General features: G+C 40.6%; 1 protein-coding gene across 3 annotated transcripts in view; it reads right to left on the reverse strand.

The window, feature by feature from the left end:
- Positions 1-2,056: 2,056 nt before the first annotated feature.
- The window catches only part of SLC36A4 (solute carrier family 36 member 4), a 108,068-nt gene continuing 87,771 nt past the window's right edge, over positions 2,057-22,353 (reverse strand). For all 3 annotated transcript variants that reach the window (XM_054224804.1, XM_054224819.1, XM_054224818.1), the window contains one exon: positions 2,057-6,155. In XM_054224804.1, coding sequence (XP_054080779.1) covers positions 5,848-6,155 — 308 coding nt within the window. In that variant the 3' untranslated portion in view covers positions 2,057-5,847. The remainder of the gene's footprint in view (positions 6,156-22,353) is intronic.

The following is a 22,353-nucleotide window of genomic DNA, read 5'->3' on the forward strand; positions in this document are numbered from 1 at the left end:
CAGACACACGCACTGCCCTTTGAGATGCCCCAGTGTATCTTGCCTTGTCTCCTGCTGATCAGGAAGGGCTCAGGTCTCTTGCCATATCTACAAGCCGCAGATGGATGTCTAGATGCTCTCAGGCATCTCAAATGGCACCAATACCGACATTGATCCATCTTACTTGAGCCCTCGATCCTTTCTAAAAGTTCATACTGATATTTTCGAAGACCATGACTCAGGTACCTAACCACAGCTGTCTACTGCTCTTTGGTATCTAAGACATCCATAATTACAGAATAGGTCAATATGACGCAGGATCCACAGGAGGCCCAAGCCTTTCTTGGACAACAGCAAGTGAATGCCATGCAAGATATCCCACAGTGACTGAAGTGACAAGAGCTGCTTATGTGTGGGCAACATACCTTATGTCTGAATATTTGCGTTGATACTTAAGTCCAGTTCAACAGCCGTGCACTGTTTTGTCCATATGCATCAAGCCCATTGCGAGATCAGGGACTGGAACTGGAGAGAGGTGAAAATCATTAAATGACCTTACTCATTTCTAGAATCATAGAACGTGTTGGGTTGGAAGGGACCTCTAAAGGTCATCTAGTCCAACCCCCCTGCAGTAAGCGGGGACATCTTCAACTAGATCAGGTTGCTCAGAGCCTCATCCAGCCTGGCCTGTTCCTGGTTCATTCTGCTTCCTTCACGCACTACCAAATCTCTCACCGAGGCTTTTCGCAGCTTGGAAATTAATTTCCCTCCCACAAACTACAATTTACAAGTATTCATTTTCAGCTTAATAAATATGAGTGTTTGAAAAAGGAAAACTACATTCTTGCATTCATTTTGTGTTGTACACTCGTGTAATAGCAGTTTTGTCTTGCAGACATCTAAGATAGATATGCAAAATAATCTAAAATGTGTAGCGTTGGCTATAAGGTGCATTTCTGTCTAACCTTTTAGAAATGACTTCTTCTCCACATATTAGAGGAGAATAATGGAATTTAGTGTTCCCGATAGCTGGCCACCTAGGGCCATTTTTTAAAAGAAATAAACAGATTTAAAGCACTCATAAAATTCAGGAACTGAAAACTCAGATTAAAAGGATGTGGACTTTCAGAAGAAGTGCTGCTGAAGGTCAACTTGTAAAAGTACATGCCCCTAACATATAGATCCAGGGGGGAACGGGGCCACGCGTGTGCTTTTGCTCGTTTTTTAGGGAGATAAGGACTCAAATTCTTCTTGACTTCCAGGAGACTGAAATCCATCTTTCCCGTCTAACAGCTCCAGGCTCTCTGCTGGTGTTAGAGGACTTTCAGACCATTCTAGGTTTCTTATTTATAAAACTGGTTTTTTTGGTGGATCACTCTTAAGGACATTTGTATATTGCTGCTGCCTAAATTGTATTTTTGCAGGCCACTCCATAACGGGCTGGGTGTTTCTGGATGTCTCACCGAGCACACCTTCAAAGGGCCTCGTATTAAAATGGGGAATACAAGGACTTTCACAAAATTGGTATCCGAGAATTGGTGAGAACATGAAAGGTTACGCTGCCACTTTTGTCTCCAACTAGTAATTTAAAATTTAGATAGAAAGTACAGAACTTTCATATCAATTTCAATATCAATTTCTTCCATACCTCATTATCCAGCACTCCATATTCAAAGTTAAGGCCAAGTCCATACCAAGTTAGTAAGGGCTTGTCCAATTTGTTGCAGTTTTCCAAATGGGAACTGGAATTTCAGTGGGAACTCCTGGCTGCCTTTGTACATTTAGAAATAAACTCGTTTACTAAACAGATGCAGAAGCCTAACTTTAAGCGGGCCCTCATGAAAAACCTTGTGGTGGAGGTGGGATTCTTCAGGAGTACCTACGTGACTTTGAAATGAGATTTATCATCAAGGAAAAGTCAGCTCTTGCGCTGTCTGACAGTCTCAAGTCACTCACTTGCCATTCCTTGGATAACTTCAAAGGTAAATTCTGCACTAAGACAGCTATTTCTTCCAGCGATGCAGTAGTGGTGACAGGCAGGAAAACAGTGAGTTCGCAGGATAACATTATGGTAGTCTTTATTGATACACAAGATTTAAGTTACAGAACATTAGGCAAACCCACCCTCTTACTTGCCCGATATTTGAGGATGAACAGTTACAGCCAAGAAAATGATCCAGTTATTTATAGTGCCGCTAATGATTAAATTACATTAGAATTGTTAACAATATTATATTGTAAAATATAAGTGCATGTACAGTATATAAATACAATAGCTTTCTGTCCCTTGTCAGGAACATAAGCCAAACACATACGTTTTTCAGTTTAATTTTGCTTGTGCTAAAGTACATTTCCATCTTAAATACATATTAATGTAAACCATACCTATTAAATCTCTCAGGTTCACTCCCTGCATCTTAACTTGCAATTTATATTACAGTACTTTAAAAGCTGAATGATCACTCTTATTATTCAGAAGAGGTTTCTGTCAGAATTTCCTGTCTTTTAAATCTTTGGCAATGTTTCACAGGAACACTCTTATTACTCAGACTTAGTAGTTTTTCACTACATGACATTTTAGTCTTATCCAAAGCAAGATGCTCTGCTTCCTGGCTCTTTCTATTTGAAAGAGCAGGCCACACAAATGCACTGTATGAGTGTTAAAATAAAGAAAAATCCTACACTGTAGGAGAAAACAGACATTGTGCAAAATACATTAATAAACATCTTAAAGATTCAAAAGATACAACATCGTTAGGGATGGCAACACTGGCCCACTGCACAAACACACTACTTCCTACCTCGTCAGGCAGTGGCGGTACATTGGTCTGAAAATCGTCTCCTCGACAGGCTGCCCCCCGTCGGACAGGGCAGTAAGACGCGTAAGGGTCCGTATTTGGGCCAGGTTACCCAAAGTTTGATGGCTAAGATGAGATTCCTCAAACCTATCAAGCTTCTAAACAAAGTGCCTGCCTTTCAAAATCATGTGCTGCGTTCACCTGGGTACCAAGGCCACCTATTTAGGTTCTTGGAACCCAACTTCATTGACAGTACCATGTCAGTATTCACCTGCACCGGCCAAAAATCCCCACCAAACTCTGACCTGGTCAAGCCCTTCTGCACCCTGGCAGAAGCACCTTCTCAGAGGCGCTCACTAGGACACAACTGATGCAGAACAGATGATACGAATGGGCTTGACGGTCCTTTGTTCTCCAAACACACATGGGTAGGAAGATGCAAACCTAACATAAAAACCAACTTTCATTTCAATCCTATCGGTCCTACTAAAAGTGTTCCATGTAGAAATATTCAATGTCAAGTAAAATATGCTGCACAGAAATATATTCTATCAGTGTGTAGTGTATGGTTTAGGTAAACAACAGATTTGCTATAGAACAGATGGAAACACTTAGATTCCGTGCCTTTTAAAACAGCTTGAAGACTAAAAAAACCCTTTAAGACAAAAAGGTGAAGTTACCTTTTGCCTCTGCTAACTACCTGTGTTTGCTCCGCTCTGGCACCTTCAGACGCCAGGTTAATTCTATGGTATCACACCCACAGAGACTCGTCCCTTTAAAGTGCCTGCCAAGTATTTAACTTTGTCCACACAAAAATGAAAATAAGAGCGTTGCTCAGAACTATTGCTTGAACAAATACATGCAGTTTGTACTACGTGCTATAACAAATCCCTATCAAAAATGCCCTCATCAACGTGGAGATGAAAGTGCTCAAACACAGTCACCACATGGTAGATGACTGGGGAAATATTCTGAAAATATAAATATAGATATATCTAGCAGTATATTACTCTAGCACTGTAATGCCAAATGGTAGATTACCAAATGGTAGATTTCTGAGGAATATACTAAAGGCAAGCAAAATACTACATATACATCTATCTTAACACAAGACTGTACTTCATATACTTCTATCTTAATTTGTATGAATACAGCAGAGAAGTTTTGGTGTACCATATTTCTTGGGGGAATGTTATAATTGAAAATATTTCTTAGAAAAAGGAGTTTCTTCATAACAGGAATGAGTATGATAAATACAGTCCTGGCATCGTACAAAATATAGAGTGCTTTTAGAAAACAAGACTAAAAATATAGCTTTAGCATTTGGAGTGAAAGTCCTCTGTGAAATGTGAGCCAGAGAGTCATATATGAACCCTGAAAATCAGGATTCCGGCTGGGGACTCAACGCGCTGAACAAAACTCATTTCTACCCAATTACCAACTTAGCATCAACTTGTTCTTTTTTGATTCCAAAATGGACAGAAGAAGCAAAAAAATTCAGTAAAGGGCATGTTAGATCCTATTTAAGGCAGAACATAAGAATGCAAAAATAATTATTATATGTTCCGATAGAAAAATAGATAGGCAGTCTACAGACTTCTAGTAATAGGTTAAAAAAAATACAGTATTTCATACATTTGTATAGTTGAAATCAGGGATAAAGAAATGGTGTAAAAAAAGAGTCAGGACAGCAGTTACCAAAATGTACAAAAATAAGCTACTTCTCATTTGTGATGTTGAATGTTTTTGCATCATTAAAGAAAGCAATATTGCTCTGATAAACAACATCCTGTAACTTTGGATTCAAAATTCAAAAGGGATATATATTTGCTTTCTAAAAAAATATCTCTTCGCATGTATACCCTACGTCTCACATAAGCTGTACCTCCCTACAAAGCACCAGTAGTTGAAAGCAAGTCCTGAGACAACCCACACCTTCAGACGACCTGCAGGCTGGTGGTGCGCTCCAGGGAGAAAAAGCTTCAAAGCAGATACCCCCGGTGCCCCCCAGCTCACAGTGCTGTGGAATCACAAATTCTTTCACAAATAACCCACAGCTTATACAGAAATTAACATCGGGAATCTTTAAGCTGCTCCGTGGCTCCACTGAGCATCTCAGCTGCCATTTCCCTGGAGCAGGGGTCTGGCCACGCTGAACAGCTCTCGGTACAGGAACTTACAGCGAAGATGGCAAGAACAGCCCTAAACGGCTGTCTTTCGGTCTAATAAAAGATCCAGCCTTTACCTCTAAATCTTACACCCTTGTCCACTCTTCAGCCTAAATGTTAAGATAGCTGGCATAAAAAAAAAATGCCTTTATGCTTACTGTCGTGTAACCAACCACCAGCAGTGGTCGGCTATGCTAACCAGGGTGGGCTTGGTCCTCCCAATCGCTTGAAAACTCCCCTTGGAGCCAATGTAAAAAGACTGAACAAGAGTCACAGTCATTCTGCATAACGCACTCCAATTCCAGACATAGCGACTCCCAGGAACCAGAGCCAGGCAACAGCAACTACCCGAAAACTTCTCCACGACAAACATCTAAGTCCCCAGAACGGAAATGAGAAACACAGCTGCTCTTCTCTAAAACTATAGTGTCTCTGGTGCACTGGGGTGCAATTCACCCCATCAGAGACAGCCAAGAGAAGGTCCGTGCATCACTGAGCTCCCACTCCAACCCTTACAACAGAGCTGGAGTGAAAACAGGAGTGCCTAGACTTGGTGCCTAGATATTATGAATGGATTGACTTCCACCTTTTCTGAGGAGGAAGGCATCTTGACTTCCTTATAAACTCTTCTTTTTTACTTGCAAATAACCTAAAATCATATTTCCTTCCTATATTTATGAATATATTTTAAATCCTGACATCAATTCAGTTGATGAGCAGAAGGTGAGAGCAAAGGTCTTAATTCAGGTAGATGGGAAGGAACGAAGGAAAGAACAAAGTGAGAAAGGGCTGCAGGCTATTTTTCAAAAATTCATTTGGAAATGGAACTTCTCCCACATGTAGGTCTGCCATCCATCTAGGATTTCTTGTTAGGGAACAAAACAGTTCACAGTGCCTGGTTATTACTTTAAACCAACCACCAAGTTCGTAGCATTTAAATCCACAGGGATGCTCTCTGTTGCGTTAGCTAGAACTGTGGACGCAGGATAAATGATTTCTTCAACCGTCACATACGTCCCTGTTAAAAAACCAACCACTCCAATGACAGCTATGAAAACGTCTTTAAATATCGTCCATAAACTCAAGTTTTCCTTGTAGAAAGTGAGGATTTCAACTAGAGGGGGCAGAATCAGTGCCAGAGTGCTGCTGCTGACGGCCCCGACGAAAGAAATCACCAGGTCTAGGCGAGGGATCAAAACTGCTACAGCACCTAAAAGACAAGAAGAGCAATAGTGGCTTCAGATTCAACATCCTCATGAAAAATGAAACCGTGACAAAGATATAACCTAGTGGCTCATGCTTTTTAAAAAGTTCTACCATTCACTATGTTTCCAGCTACAAGTGATGTACGATATATAGATTAATGCACATACTTGTGAGTAAGACACATCTTCATGCTCGTGTGAGATACTCAGTTTCAATTCTGACTTTCTGCACAAGCTGGCAGAAATTCAAGCTAAAGTTTTCTTGTACTTACACGGTAAATAAATTTGGCCTGCAAATCATAGACAAATGAGAAATATGAATATTTTACTTTTTTGGTTGTTGTTGGGTTTTTATAAGACGAAAGAATAAAGTTCAGGAAGAGCAGGGGAAGGGGGTGTTGCATGCTGCCCAGGAGACAGTGGGCAAAAATATATTGCTAATAATTACTTTATATTACTAAAAATCTGGAAATGACATAAAATTATTCAAAATGAACCAAACCCACTGGCCATTTGGCAGTCTGACAATCATTTAAGTCACTTTTACCTGCAAACTTACCTCTCGAAAAATTTTGGTCTATGCAGTTGCATTCAGCGTGTAAAACGCCACTATAATAGTTGCCCAGTTAACGAAATGAGAACTTAACTCTGCCGAGAGCCAAGTCTGAACACGAGGCCTACTAAGCTTTTTAGCACAGCACGGCCAGTCTTACCTGTTAAAACTATACCTTTCATAGAAACATCCTGTTGGACCAGAACCACTTCTGGTTTTAACCCCTTTGGCTACAAGCCTGGGCAAGGTACCCCGGTATTAACTCAGATACACCAGTTGTCGTGTAACGCTTTTGGTCCCGTATTAGAAACCAGCTTTCAAAGGCCAACTGAGCACAGGCCTCTATAAGATACCCTGTACGTGGTGGAAATGTCTGTCTTTTTCCCCCTTCCATGAATATATCACCTTCTAGATACCAGGCACTAGCGTAAACATCCACAGCGTCTGCCTGCTTGCCATTTTCTATCACATCTCACAGAGACAAAGGAAGCAATCAGGAAGAAAGGGGATGGGGAAAACTGTTGAAAAACACAACAGCAAATCGAAAATACCACAGAAAATCTTTTGGTTTTTCCATACCTCCCTTCTTAACTCTTAAGCCATACTAAAAACATGTTTGGCTTTAGAGCAACTCCTCCACCAACCAAATATTATGTAGAGAATGTTTACGGCAATAAACAAATGGAACAAGCAGGAAGGAAACCCTCTCATAACACGTGAGGATGAAAACCAGAAGGTGTGTATCAGCTTTATAATTTCTCAAGATGAGCTTTCTATTTGCAGAGCATCTTTGCTGTGGGCCAAATGCCAGCAGCTGCCTCCAATTTTGACAACTTCAGATTCTGAAAGGCAACATACTCAAATTCTGTCAGGGTTGATGCTCTCCATTGGGAGTACCCAACTTGGGGAAAACTGCATTGGCAAACACACTCCTAATTCACTTGCAGAACACAACAGTTATTTGCTGCCACCAGGAAATAATTTACTATACATTTTAATGAAACCCCTAACTACAGAGATCACACATAAAAAAGAGGCAAGGCGGCAGGAGCCCATGGAGGGATAAAGGATTCTCCAGCCCGTCCTATTTGAAAGAAGCATATCATGCACAGATCTGCCAAGAAAAATCATTTAACTAGGCCTTGCTTGTCATATCTATAGTTCATTAATGCTTTGTGATTCTACAGAGATATGAGAGGCGCCATGTGGCCAAAGGAAGCTTGGGCAGAGTGTCCTCCAGGAAACCTTAGGAATACCCTGACACTCAAAAATAGATGAGCCGAGTGTTTTTATCCCACTGTTACAATGGACCTACCCAATGCCAAACAGTATATTCCGTGACACATAAAGACTGGAAATGTCACACGTTTACATATTTACTAGGATGAAGATGAATGAAGTGCGGAAGGAATTGTGCAGAAGTTAATACAAGTCACCAAGTACCCACCTCTGTGGCTTCTGTGGCCATAACTCCCCTCAAGCCATAAAAGTAGGCACCGTGAGCACCCAAACAGTAAGACGGGTGCTCAGCCCAGCCTGACTGGCAAGCATGCTTCATACCTCCACAGCAATGCACAGGTCATAAGTAACTGAAAAGTGCAACTGAGGCATATTTGCAGTGACTGGTAAAACTCTCAACTAATGACTATGTTGAACGTGTTCTTCTGAAGCAAGAGAGGGCTGCACATCTATTATCTTGCCAGTTTAATAGAGGTAGTGGAGGTAGTGGGTGTATTCATTAAATATAGACTTGCAACTTCTGTAATAGAACTCTTTCAATTCTACACATGTTCAGAATTCGGAAGGTGCTCATTAATTTATAGTTCATAGTTTTGTTTGAAATGTTTTGCTGTATTACAAGTAATGTAATACTTTTTTTAATTGGAAAAAATAAACCCCACGGTTTATAATTGCTGCAGGTCACAGAAAAGCAAAATGCTGCGTGTTGGTTTGCATCTCGTAAAAAATCTGTCTGGCTTATACGAATTTGTATGAATCTGTGGATGAAATTTGGAAATGTGTTTCAAGGTTTTAATTAGTGTCTTATTTATCCACTAACAATCCAAGAGAAATACAACTCGTGTTTATTACCTACCAAAAAATGTCCTCAAGAGTTAAGAAACAGATCTGGTTTCCAGGAGAAGTAAACAAGGGGCATTCCTACAGGCAGAGCGCCTGATTTTCCCAGCCACACATAGGTTTTAAAGTCAAGAAGAAATCATGAATCTTTATCAACAGTCATGAAACTTTATAGTTTGGAAGCTCTGGGAATCCCAACTAAAAAAAAAAAAAAAAAAGGTCCTACAGTATCAATATGAGATGTTATTTTTTGGCCAACAGCTAAATTGTCTTCAAGCACTAAAGAAAGAGCAAGAGCCATATGAACAAAGCATCCCACAGATGTAATGAGAGATTAATGAGAGTTTACAACATATTAGAAGCAATACATACGTTACCAGATCAGCAGCATGGTCCAAACAAATTGTCCCAACAGCAGATTTTATAAATATACATGGTCAGAAAGACTGAGGGCTTCTTAAGCCTGAGAAATGTTGGCTATTACTAGGGAGTGGTAACTTCACCCAGTTGAAGGGCAAAATAGTCTCAAGCGATATACAATCAGTTTTCTTCAGAGGCAGCGACAGTGATGGAGAGGCCCCTGTTCTGCAGGCAGTCAGCAGACCCCAAACGTACTCTCTGTTTGTACCACTTTTCCAGGACCACATCAGAAAACTGGAGCATTGACGTACCGAAGATGGGTGTCTGACACACATATGACTTTCCAAAAGCACAAAACAAAATTGTATTTTTAACAGCCTGTGATACAGCAAAGAGAGAGTCCCTTCCGGGAAGAACAAAATGCCTACAATTAAATGTTTGCCAAAGAATTCTGGCTGTAGGCAAAATGGCGCTTCAAAACATCAGCCTGAATCCTCCGTCCTATTCTAATATCCCGGTCTGCACTCTCTGTCCATCTTTCCTTACGGCAACAGTGCTCAGCCAGTCAAACTGGCATCTTCCTCTTCCCTTCACCCTCCTGCATTGCTTCCTGGATCCCCTTCCCTAATGCACCGCCTTCACATTTCTTCCAGCTCGCTCCTCCTTTTCTGCAACACTGTCCTCCACTCTGCCCAAGGTTTTTTTTTTCTTTTACTTCCTAAGAGAATAGAAAACTATTTGTCTGCTACAGACTACCCCAGAAAGCTCAGCACGTTTGGCTGCGAGGAGTTTACATCTGCAGGCTGGACAACTTAGAAAGTCGGGATATCTCCGTCTTCTCAAGTGGTCATTTGACCAGGGAATCCATGTTGTGTTTTCTGCGCAAATGTATTTCCACACTCTGTACATGAGTTATATCTTCTGCTTTGGCTTGAAGGAAGGCAAAACAGTGTGCACTACCTCTCGGACATCCGCTGGACATTGCAGACTTATTTAGAGAACCACAATAAATCATGAATCTCTCTTTTATAGAACAGTAACATACTACATCACGTTTAAAACAATTCACATTCTAAAAATAAATGACAAAATCTAACAGAACTTAGTATTTCAAGAAAAAGTCTAAATAAATAACAAAAAATGCCTTTTCTGAGTTTCACAGTGGAAACTAAACTGTGTTTTGACATGTACGTACAAAAGAATATGAGACCAAGTAGAAACCCGTTACTAATCTGAAGATAAACTAATGCAAATAATCACTTAAGACCATTGGCAAATTTACAGAGCTTTGCATACCGGTAGAAATAAATCTATGTATTGGTGGAGGCAGTTTTAGAAAAAAGGATTTTAGAGAAAGACCCTGATATTACATAATTGCGAATTAGAAAATTACTTTTTCTGGCCAAAAGCGCCAATTAACATAGGGTTTGAGGTGGTGTTTCTTTTAGCTCTTCTTTGAGACATCAAAAGACTACAATGATATCTTCTATCATACAGAAGATAATTTCTTCAGAAATCTAGATTCAGTCTTCACCAAAAATAATTTTCTTAACCCAATTTCTTAAAAAGCGTGCTTTTAAATACCAGCTCAATCTCAAAACCAAAAACAAACAGAAAAAGGAACAGAGTAGGAAACAAGTCGCAGTTACACTACAAGGTGCCAAATTCCACTTTCACACTGGAAAGAGAGAGAGATAACAGCTTGCAGACAGGACAACCACACACATCGTATGGTTTGGCTTTATTCCCTTTGGAATAGAAAACTCTTTCCATCATTATCTTCCTGCAACATGCAGTATGCACAGACAGAAAATACTTCTCACACTACAACTCACTGTTTATGATTGCTTTGTCCTATGTTAGTAGGAAAGACTAGACTCATACAGGAGAAGACAGTTTAAATACCCCTACCCTTCACAGTGAGAGGTAATCAAGGACACTGTCCTGACACACAGCAGAGCTCTAATAACCTGTTCAGGGAATAGGCAGATCCGTCCCTTCCACATCAGTTTCTCACAGATGTGCGAGTAAATTCACTTTTTACAACACTTTGCATCAGAGATTTCAAGGCTGTTTACAAAAGGTTTTATATTTATATTCTTTTTATTCCTCATGCAGAAAGATGCATGAAGAATGAGATCAGACCAAACAGCAATTTAATGGGGGCATTGAATACGGTTTCCTTACCAAACTACCTTAAATACCTACAGCCAGGGCTAAGGACTGGCACATACCACTGATACGAGAGCCCCTCTCCAGGACAGCATTCTCCCCATGCTCCTCTAATAAAATCTCACCCCTCTAGTTGTCTGAGCTTTATACGACCCCCAAATTCAGACACTGTAATTCATTCAGACTTCAGTTGCCAGGATCTGCACTCATTCCCAACATGAGCCGGCAACGTGTGCTTGCAGCCCAGAAACCAACCGCACCCTGGGCTGCATCAAAAGAAGCGTGGCCAGCAGGTGGAGGGAGGTGATTCTGCCCCTCTGCTCCACTTTGGTGAGACCCCACCTGGAGTACTACGTCCAGCTCTGGGGCCCTCAGCACAAGAAAGACATGGACCTGTTGGAGCGGGTCCAGAGGAGGGCACGAGGATGATCCGAGGGCTGGAGCACCTCTGCTGTGAGGACAGGCTGAGAGAGTTGGGGTCGTTCAGCCTGGAGAAGAGGAGGCTCCGTGGAGACCTTATAGTGGCCTTCCCATACATAGCCTATAGGAGAGATGGGGAGGGACTCCACAGTAAATTTATTTGAGCTTTGCTACCGATCCTTTATCATACAAATCTTTTTAGACATACTTCAGTGAAATAACGTAAACAACTGCCACATGCAGTTAGATTCAACAAACGAATGTAAGGCACGCAGCAAAATTCATTAATATTGAGCTCAATGGATGACCTTACACCATTACAGTACTGACATGGTTTCCATGGCCAATCACTCTCCTTCAGACATCTGATTCTATGGACCCACCAGAAATGAGTCTGCAATGAGACTTCTGCCCCCTTTGTCTCAGTCTCTTAAAATAAATTGTGACTCTGAGACAGCTGAAGGGCTCCCAGCAGCACAAGCAGAAATTAATGTTCGTTCATCCAAGGATGAGGCTGTTTTAGCGACAGGGAGCAGAGATGAAAGAAAGAATTGAGAGCAGAGGCTAAGTCTCGGAGAGCCAGACGCGCTGCTTCCCATGCTGCTGGAAGGCCTTATTCCCCTCCCCTCACCATCATCACGCCACGCTCCCCAAGCTTCCTCTTGGAGGCGCTCTGTAGAACAAGCCGTGCTACAGGGAAGGCAGCAGTGATCCACAGCGACTTTGCCACCTCATGCCAAAAGCAAGACCCAGGCAATAAGAAGTTAAAACCATTTTATATCAAAACCAGTTTGTCTTGCCCTCAACTCTTGGAAATAAAAATTTCATGATATACTTTTTCATTACTACATAAAGTGAGCAAAAACTAATGTAATTAAGATAAAATTGAATGTACTTAGCTTTAACCTTAAGATACTATACTTTGTTCCATAAATACTAAACATGTACATAAGAAGGAGAAACATTGCCAAAGACACCTCTAGGAATAGTTAAAGTTACTTATCTTTTCTTTATTAAAGATGATTAAGATGACAAAAAAATATATCTGCTACTGCGGAATCCTTTTGTCAGAATAGAATCCATCAGGATGTCAAACATCTTAATAGCTGTACCAGATAATTTATCTTTAATTAACATCTAAGGACTAAAAAAAATTATTAAATAACAGATGAAGTTAGATCTCTCTTTTCCCCCAAGTATTAAATAAATTATAGAACAAGGACATTCTGTTCTGGATAACTGTAATAAAACCTTCTGAGCTAAGCGTCTCTAACCTGTCTGGGGTGTTGTATGTGCTGCAGCTTCCATTAGCAGGAACACATCAATTTGCAAAAATCGCCAAACATTAAGATACGTCAGACCAGCTTGCCTAAGGAGGGAACTCAGGACAGAACTCTAACCTAAAAAGACAGCACAGAGGAGATGGAAGCAGGGACGTGCTACAAAGGAGAAATTTAGAAACATCACATCGACACGTTTTCATGGTCTCAGGAAAGCCAAAGCTCAACTGAAGCCAAGATGTTCAAGGGATGCCAAGGACAATAACAGGAGCTTTTACAACCCCATTGGTAATAAAAAGGCTGAAGGAGGAGAAGGTGAGCCTGCTGCCGAGGGGGGTGTGGGACTGAGTGACAGCACACACAGGAGAGGCTGAGGTACTCGGTGCTGCCTTGGCCTCAGTCAGTCTCCCAGCCCCTGTGATCGGTGAAAGAGCTCAATGAGAACGACCATCAGTGGATGATGACTGAATCAGGCATTGCTTAGAATCCTAGAATAGCTCATGTTAGAAGGGACCTTAAAGATCATTTAGTTCTAACCCCCCTGCCATGGGCAGGGACACCTCCCACTAGACCAGGCTGCTCAGAGCCCCATCCAGCCTGGCCTTGAACTCGAGAGAACTCAAACCATAACAGTCTACAGGGCATAACGGTTTGCATCCAAGAGTGCTGAAGAGGCCAGTGGCCTTCTAACACCACTCTACATTGTCTCTGAAAGGTAATGGAGATCTCTGGTGACTGGGGGAAAGTAAATGTCATGAAGAAAAGTCCAAAGAATAATCAGGGAAATATAGGCAAGTCAGCTTCACCTTGGTCCCTGGAAAAATCATGGAGCAAGTCATCTTGGAGCACATTTCTGGGCACAATAAAGAGGAAAAAGGAGTCTGAGAACAGAAAATGGATTTATCTAGGGTAAATCATGCCTGACCATCCTGACTGCCTTCTCTGATACAATGACTGAACATACATATGAGAGGAGAGCAGCAGATGTCATTTAACTCAACTTCAGAAAGGTCTTTGACACCATCTTCCACAATATTCTTGTATCTGGATGGAGGGAAAACAGATGGGTAAAAAACTCATGGGGCAAAAGAGCAGTGGTTAAGGGGTTGTACTTCACCTGGAGGCTGGTAAAAATCCTAAAGCTACTAGGGAAAGTAAAAGCTTCCTGTAACTGATAAAACATGGAATGATGACCTAAGAGGACATGAATGATGTTCTTTAAACCTAGAAAATTATAATGCACTCACTAAAATACTAATTTCTCACAAAAACGTCCCACGTAGCACAAAGTAACAGTGCTGAAAGTGGTCTGACATCACATTTAAGTCCAATTAAATTTAAGTCATTTATTTTTAATCATGATTCAAACCCGGACTTAAATTGGTATTTTAACAGTGACACTTCACAGGGTTTTTTTTATTTCTTAAACAAAATGGCTTAAAGAGATACGTTCTTGCTTACCGATAACTTCAGATGACACATCATATTCTCTGAATGAGAGCAGTGATAAGTATCTTACAAACTAAATACTTTAGTCCCAAGAGAAATTTTAGCAACTTTCAAATGGGAAGCCTCAACCTGATTTCACACAATGTTAAAAGTTTTTCATAAAACGCAAACCCTTGGATTCTCATGTACTTTCCAAGTATCTAAATTGGCCTGCTTATTTTGGGCTGTGAAAATGCGGAGGTTTTTGGTAAGACTGGTAACATGCCTATCGCGTATGGCACTTACTATATTATTACTGACATGCTAATAAATGACTTGTGAGTTTACCGCAACATATCAAAAGTAAATTAAAAAATAATGCCCATAAAAAGACAACAATCACACTGCAGTGGGCTGACCAATGCATTTCCAAAACAATGGTTTGCAACAGCTGGTGTCCCAGGCTGAGTTAGTTAAAGCCTGCTGTGTTGACTGATGATAAAGGAAAATCAAGCTGCCAAGTGCCTTGGCTTCCCAGAGAGAATCACGTGCAGCAGCTAGTTGAGGTTCAGCTCCTTGCGTTGACAGCCTTAGGCAGATTAAGTGCTGAATTATGGCCTGCAGTCCCAATTCATCAAAAAATACAGTCATCTGCAGATGTTTTCAATCTTAATTTGTCGACATTTCACCTCACAAAGTGAAGTTCAGAGAGAGCTGCTTGCTTCGTCACGCAGGAAAACCCGACTGCCAAACGCACAGCTGGCTACGGCTCAGCACGGGGAAATTCCGGCGCAGCCTGTGTCCGAAGCACCGTCCTCTCCCGGGGTCGAGTCGGCTGGGCTCGCTGCAGGCTGGTCACTCTTACGGCACGGGTCACTCTTGGCCAGATATCTGGAAACACCCACTGTACGCTCGCCATGCCCAAGAGAAGGCGTCACCCTCCTTTTACCAGTCATTCTTAATTTTTTACAAGGCAAGTAAATCAATACCCAATATAAACACCTGACTGCCGATCATAAGCCTGTACTGCTATATAAATATCCTTTAGCTATAATTTTCAAAGAATTATCACCTTTTCGACTTGATGGGGGAGGGAAAACAATAAGCAAATGCTTACAGCATCTACACAGGAATAGCGGGACTCAGGGTCAATGCTCTCCTCAAGGAGTTGAGGTTTAAATCCAACTTTGAGTGTCCCAAACACTGAGTTTTTAGTTTTGGCCTACAAAATTACCTTTCAATTCTTTTTTTTTTTTTATTTCCCTAAACATAATACTGTCAATTGAATCACCCAAAGAAGTTTGCCAAAATTTAATTTTACTCTTGATTCATAAGATTATTCAAGTTATGTTTTGGGTTTTGTTTTTTTTTAAAGATCCCTGAATTGCCGATTCACTGAAGTTTTGTCAGAGGAATTCTCAGATTTTTTGCAGCATTTTTAAAACACAGCTCCATTTCAACATTTCTAAAGGAAAGAAAACATTTAAAAACCTGTGCGTGTTGTCAAAATACAAACGATATAGCTATAAAAGTCTCATTATAACTTCTGAGAAAGCAGTTTTCTGAAATGAATGTGTTTTCTACCATTCCCCAGTTTAGCAAACAAAGTTACATTTCAAATCAGCTTTTTACTTAAGAACGAAGCAGTGTCCTGCCCTACAGCAGTCAACATAAACCATCACGCAGTCTTCACGTCAAGAAATTTTCTGTTAAAAACAGGCCTTGTAAGAGCCAGTGATTTGATGGATCTGCACCAGATGTAGTCACAGGATATAAGCTGCTCACAAACAGCAGCGCACCAAACAGGCATTTATATGAGAAGGAAAGACAGCAAATGAAGCATAAAGCATCTGGATGGACTACAGACTGAAAAAATAACATTTTTGCAGTCTATCAGGAGACAAGCAGTGCAGCTGGTCTAAAGAAACGGTCAATGAAAGTGATTTTCAACACTGTAAAAGTACCAGAACAAGACGATCTCTCAAACTGCTTAGAAATCCCCCATCGCTGTAATGCTTTGGGATTGTAGGTCCTGTCATTTTGTGTCTCCACAAGCAAAGGGAAGGCACCGTATCTTTAGAAATAAAGCTTTTAATCTATGCATAGGAAACCTGTTTTCGGCATGTTTCACTCACACGGTCTGTTTAGTAGCTCTGAGCATGTTACTTCCCCTCCCCACCCTCAGCTTAATTATCTGCAAACGGCAACAATAATAGGGAGTTCCTCTGTCAGGCACTTTGGCAGCCACCGATATAAACAATATGAAAATAATACACTTTGGTATCATTGCATTAGCTGTTACAGCTTTAGTTCTTATGCTGGAACTCTGATATCAAAGAGCATTACTCTTAACTGTCTACGTGTCTACACGACAAATGGTAAAGAAGGAACCGAGCCGGTGTTATGTGATCAGACACCTCTCTTTTCTATCCTCAAATGCTTTGCGTTCTGTTTTAGGGATGGTTTCCTTCCTATATCAAAATCTACCCTAATCCTTTGGTAATGCTTTAAGTGGACAGTGAAATGATTGTGCGTAAATAGACTTTAGAAAGCCAAACAGAATCCCGCAGGATAAAAGGCAATGCTAAATACCAAGCACAAGATACTACTGTATTATAATTTTTTAACTAGCAGGCATTGCAACCACCGCTGCCAACATCCTTGAAAGTATCAGTTCCAGATAAAGCTACAAAAACCTGCCAAGTCGTGGATATGCTTCCAGTTATAGCTCAGCTGAGATGAGTGTGAAGCATGGTGCTGATGGCGTCTATCCCACAGCTCTTTAGATAATCATTATCTAACTTTCCACAGGAAAAAAAAACAACTTTTTTTTCCCCCTCAACAGTTACTGTTGAGTTAATGTTAAAACTCAATCTCTCTTTCATTCTCAAAAAGAGTGTCTAAGAAAGGTCAGACTTCAGATAAAAGTCATTAAATAAACTTTAATTTAAATAAGATATTATGTTTTTACTTAGCAGCATAATTAAACAATAAACAATTAAAGATAACAGGATTTTCTTTTTCAGGATATAAACTGCTGTTATCCCAAAGTTCACTGTCAACATAAAAGGACGTGCGAAAGGAGACACAGAACATAGGCACTGGCTGCAGTTTACCTGTTTAAGCGTGGGCTCGTGTAAGATACAGCTTTCAGAGAACATTCTCCCTTGAAATTTGGAAAAAATACTGTGGCTCAGTATTGCAGGAGAAAAGGCTTTATGAGAAAACCCCATCCCCCTGCAGAACATAAGCCAAGTCCCTGAGAACCACCATGCTTCTCTTTCCATTAGCGCTTCCTACGTGATGATGATACCATGATTTATTTGGCAAGACACATAAACCTATTTTTACTGCCAGCAATCATATATTAATCTTTTTCTTCCAGCCAAGAGAACTCTCAAATAAAATATCCTTTTTGGATGACTGTTAATGCTTTTGTCACTTCCTAATGACAAGTAAATATAATTGTTGCATCGCTACTAAGACTTATTTTACTTCTGATAAGCCTAATATTAGCCAGCTTAATTAGATCAATGAATACAGCCAACAAAAATTCTTCCGAGTATGCAATACCGTCTCTATACTTTGAGACAAATAAATTAAATTTATTGGAATATTATTGTGGAAATTATTACATACACTTGCTGTCTCTGGTCTTTGTATTACTAAAAATAGTGTAAATTAACACAAAAAAGTGAATTACGATATGCTTGAAATTAATCAAAACTCATTTTTTACTGTCAAAAATTTGATGCAATGACTTCATCGCTAGTTCTGGATGAGACTATATTTATATCTAATATTCAAATTTAAAGCACTTTTGTTAAACAAAAACAGTCTTGTGGGATAAGCACAGAAAAAAACCTTATACTGTTTTTTGTTCCCAAAATATCGATCTGGATGTTGGAGCACTGCTTTACTATTAACCTAAATTGAGGGAGCAGTCTACTCCTTGCCAAGAGCTTTGTAAATACTGACTTAAGGTGCGATTATAACCGTGGAGTTAGAATATTGATCTGCCCATTGTCAATCTAAGATCCAATTTAGAAAACAAGTGAATCATTAAGAACATAAAATTGCCACAAGTTTTGTCCATTAGAAGAGATGAAACTGCTGTTCACAGATCAGATGGGGAAGAATTTCCCCGCATCAGTTTTCCTCTAAAGAAAATGTCATCAAAGAAATGAGAAAAAGGAATTATGAAAATACCCACAGAAGAATGGTAATATCAAAGTGTAACAGGATGGATTAAGAGATTAAGAAAAAGGAAGAAAAATTATAGCAGATGTGGATTTAAGGAAAAGGGGCTTAGGGTAAGGTAGATCGGTATTGACTGTTTCTTTTTGGGATAAACAGAAACTGATGGTTGGATCAATCTTGAATGTAAACAGCATGTCACAGAAAGTCTTATTTTATAGGTCAGGCATGGCTGAACGCTGCAGAGCGCCGTGGAGGGCGGTCAACATGGTCAGAAAACACAGTAAGTCAAAATTTTGCCCTCAGTCCCACCCGCAGATATCCACACCACAGTGGTAATGCTCCCTATTTGAGTAAATGAAACTTTAGTGTGTACCCCATGGACTGAATTACCCGGTATTTTTATTGTGTAATGGTACTGAATGACTAAAATATTTTATTTACTTATTTTATAGAATGTATTTTATGTATTTTACAAAAATTATATAATATTGATTATAAAGGCTGTGGACATTGTCTACCTAGACTTTTGAAAAGCATTTGACACTGTCCCCCATAGAATTCTCATGGGAAAACTGGCGGCTCATGGTCTGGATGAGCATACGATCTGCTGGATCAAGCACTGGCTGGATGGGCAGTCCCAAAGAGTGGTGGTCAATGGAGTTAAATCCAGCTGGTGGCCGGTCACAAGTGGTGTCCCTCAGGGCTCGGTGTTGGGACCATTTCTGTTCAACAACTTTATTAATGACCTTGATAAGGACATAGAGTGTATTATCAGCAAGTTTGCAGATGACACGAAGCTAAGCGGGAGTGTTGATCTGCATGAGGACAGGGAGGCTCTACAAAGAGACTTGGATAGATTGGACCAATGGGCCAATGCTAACGGTATGAGCTTCAACAAGGCCAAGTGCTGGGTCCTGCACTTGGGCCACAACAACCCCATGCATCGCTACAGGCTTGGGGAAGTGTGGCTGGAGAGCTGCCTGGCAGAAAAGGACCTGGGGGTTCTCATTGACAAGCGGCTGAACATGAGCCAGCAGTGTGCCCAGGTGGCCAAGAGGGCCAATGGCATCCTGGCTTGTATTAGAAATAGTGTGACCAGCAGGAGGAGGGAGGTGATTGTCCCCCTGTACTCAGCACTGGTGAGGCCACACCTTGAGTATTGTGTCCAGTTCTGGGCACCTCAATACGGGAGAGATATCGAGGTGCTGGAGCGAGTGCAGAGGAGGGCAACGGAGCTGGTGAAGGGCCTGGAGAATAAATCTTATGAGGAGTGACTGAAGGAGCTGGGACTGTTTAGTTTGAGGAAGAGGAGGCTGAGGGGAGACCTCATCACTCTCTACAACTACTTGAAAGGCCATTGTAGAGAGGTTGGTGCTGGTCTCTTCTCACAGGTAATTAGCGATAGAACAAGAGGGAATGGCTTCAGGCTGCAACAGGGTAGGTTTAGGCTGGACATTAGGAAAAAATTCTTCACAGAAAGAGTGGTCAGACACTGGAATAGGCTGCCCAGGGAGGTGGTGGAGTCACCATCCCTGAATGTGTTTAAGACTCGTTTAGATGTGGTGTTAAGGGATATGGTGCAAGGGAGAACTCTGTAGAGTGGAGCTGATGGTTGGACTCGATGATCCCAAGGGTCTTTTCCAACCTAAATGATTCTATGATTCTATAGTTAATCATAAAAATAATACTGAACTTCAGTTACTGTAGGAAAAGCAAAAAGGTATAGCAAAAAAAAAAAAGTAGTACCTAATTGCACTGAATGTGGACAGACTAGGCACTCATTCAAGACCGGATTGCTCTTCCAGGCTTGATCTCAGTGAGGTCTATGAGATCAACTCCCAAAGACCTTAAAGGATCTATTACAAATGAAATAAAGAACAGGTTTTGTGCTAAGGAATGACTGGATTTTATCCTTCCCTTTTGTTATCACAAAATATCTTATACACTCTCAAGATAAGCGATTCTTTTGGATGAGACAAAGCACTCAAGAATATAGCTTAAAAAGGAAAGTCCTTCAATGAGGAAGAAGAGTAAAGGACAAGGTTTTATCCATCTCTTCCGTTTCTGGCGTGAGTTTAGCAAGTATATCCACATAAGCAGATCATGGAGCCATTCATAAGCACCATCCTCTTCAGAGTTATTTGCAATATTTCAGTAAGGTGGGGAAAGGAAATCACATAAAAAGAAAACAAACCAGTAATATGAAAATGTAACACTCCAAGGACGTAATTCATTTAAATATGCTATACACTTTTTTGTCTTAGTTTTGCTCTGACATTTTAAAGCTGTATACCTTTATTACGACAAGCCACCTTTAAAGTCCTAACTCTGCAGCAGGCTGGTGAAGTCATTATAACAAAGTCACAGAGGATTTAGTTCTCATACAGTTCTATCTGTACCTCAAGATGTAAAGTTAACTTTGCTGCCCATTATACATGGTAAGGGCAGAGGAAACAAAACAAAATAAAATTCTAAAAATTGCTAATTTTGACCGACAGCAGTTCAGAAGACACAACAAGCTGCTAACAGCCAGCGATTCCTCTCCAATCCGTTATAAAACAAGAAAGGCATTTTGAAAGCCTGTTGCGAGGACCAGCTTATCAAGCCACTAATCATGAATAACACTAAGGCATCATTAATATTTTAGCTTTTATGCTTATTTGAAGCACTAGCAAAAGAAAATGCCTGGAGTGACTAATTCCAGGTAGGAAGTAATTTTTTAAGAAATAATTTAAAGCAAAGCAATGTTTCACTTTTACTGAAAAGAAAAAGAAGCACTAGGATGCCAGTATACAAACCAGCAGAAAACTTACACTTTGATGGCCCTGAATATTTTCTTTATTGCCAATTGTTTTCGATATACCATGAAAAGGCTCTTAAATGTTCTGAAGAAATGCTTTTCCTACCCTTATCCTTTGCAATATTCAACAGGCTTACTTGCAATCTGCCTATCATTTCTAGCATCTTGAAAGAAAACCTCTGCACATGTGGCTCTCTGTACCAAGATCTACCTATGCATGCGGAAAAATGTTTTTCCTCGTCCATAAATTAGGAAACAATTTTGAAAATAAAGGGCTTTTCTAACTAGAAGCCTGCATTCAGGACCTCCTGCTAGTTGCAACCATCTTGCTATAAAAGCAACCCAACCTTAGCAGCAGATGTCCTGCTGGGGCTCATTTCGAGAGACTTACAATCAATTTCCGAAATTTTTTAACTCAGTATACATTAAATATGGTATTTCGCTTTTCAAATTTTAAATGCTCTCTCATGCTAACCTAGTAATACAGATGGGAAAGAGCAGTTTTCACCCATTTTCACAGGAGCTCACACAAGCCTGCGGTCAGAGATGCTGACTGCACTTCCCCTGCCATCCCTGGGAAAGCAGAGTTTGCTCTCTACCAGGCAGTGCTGCTAAAGGAACGCCATCGCTTTGACGCCGTGCCACTCTTAAATTTCGATAAAATCTTACCTAAATGCCCCTTGTCAGCTGAGCGATACCCAGAGTGCCACACACGTCACGCATAGAAGTGTCAATTCCCCGCCGAACTCTTGGCATGGGCAGAGCCCACAGCAGGGAATTCACTGGACCAGTTTGCCTCTACTAGAGCCACAGCTGATTGTCTTGCTGGTCTACCGTTAATTAGGAAAAATAGCTACCACTAGAAAATTAAAACAAAAAGACAACTATTTGTAAACCAAAACTGTACCCAG

This window comes from Rissa tridactyla, chromosome 1 (genome assembly GCF_028500815.1).
Source record: "Rissa tridactyla isolate bRisTri1 chromosome 1, bRisTri1.patW.cur.20221130, whole genome shotgun sequence".
Taxonomy (NCBI): domain Eukaryota; kingdom Metazoa; phylum Chordata; class Aves; order Charadriiformes; family Laridae; genus Rissa; species Rissa tridactyla.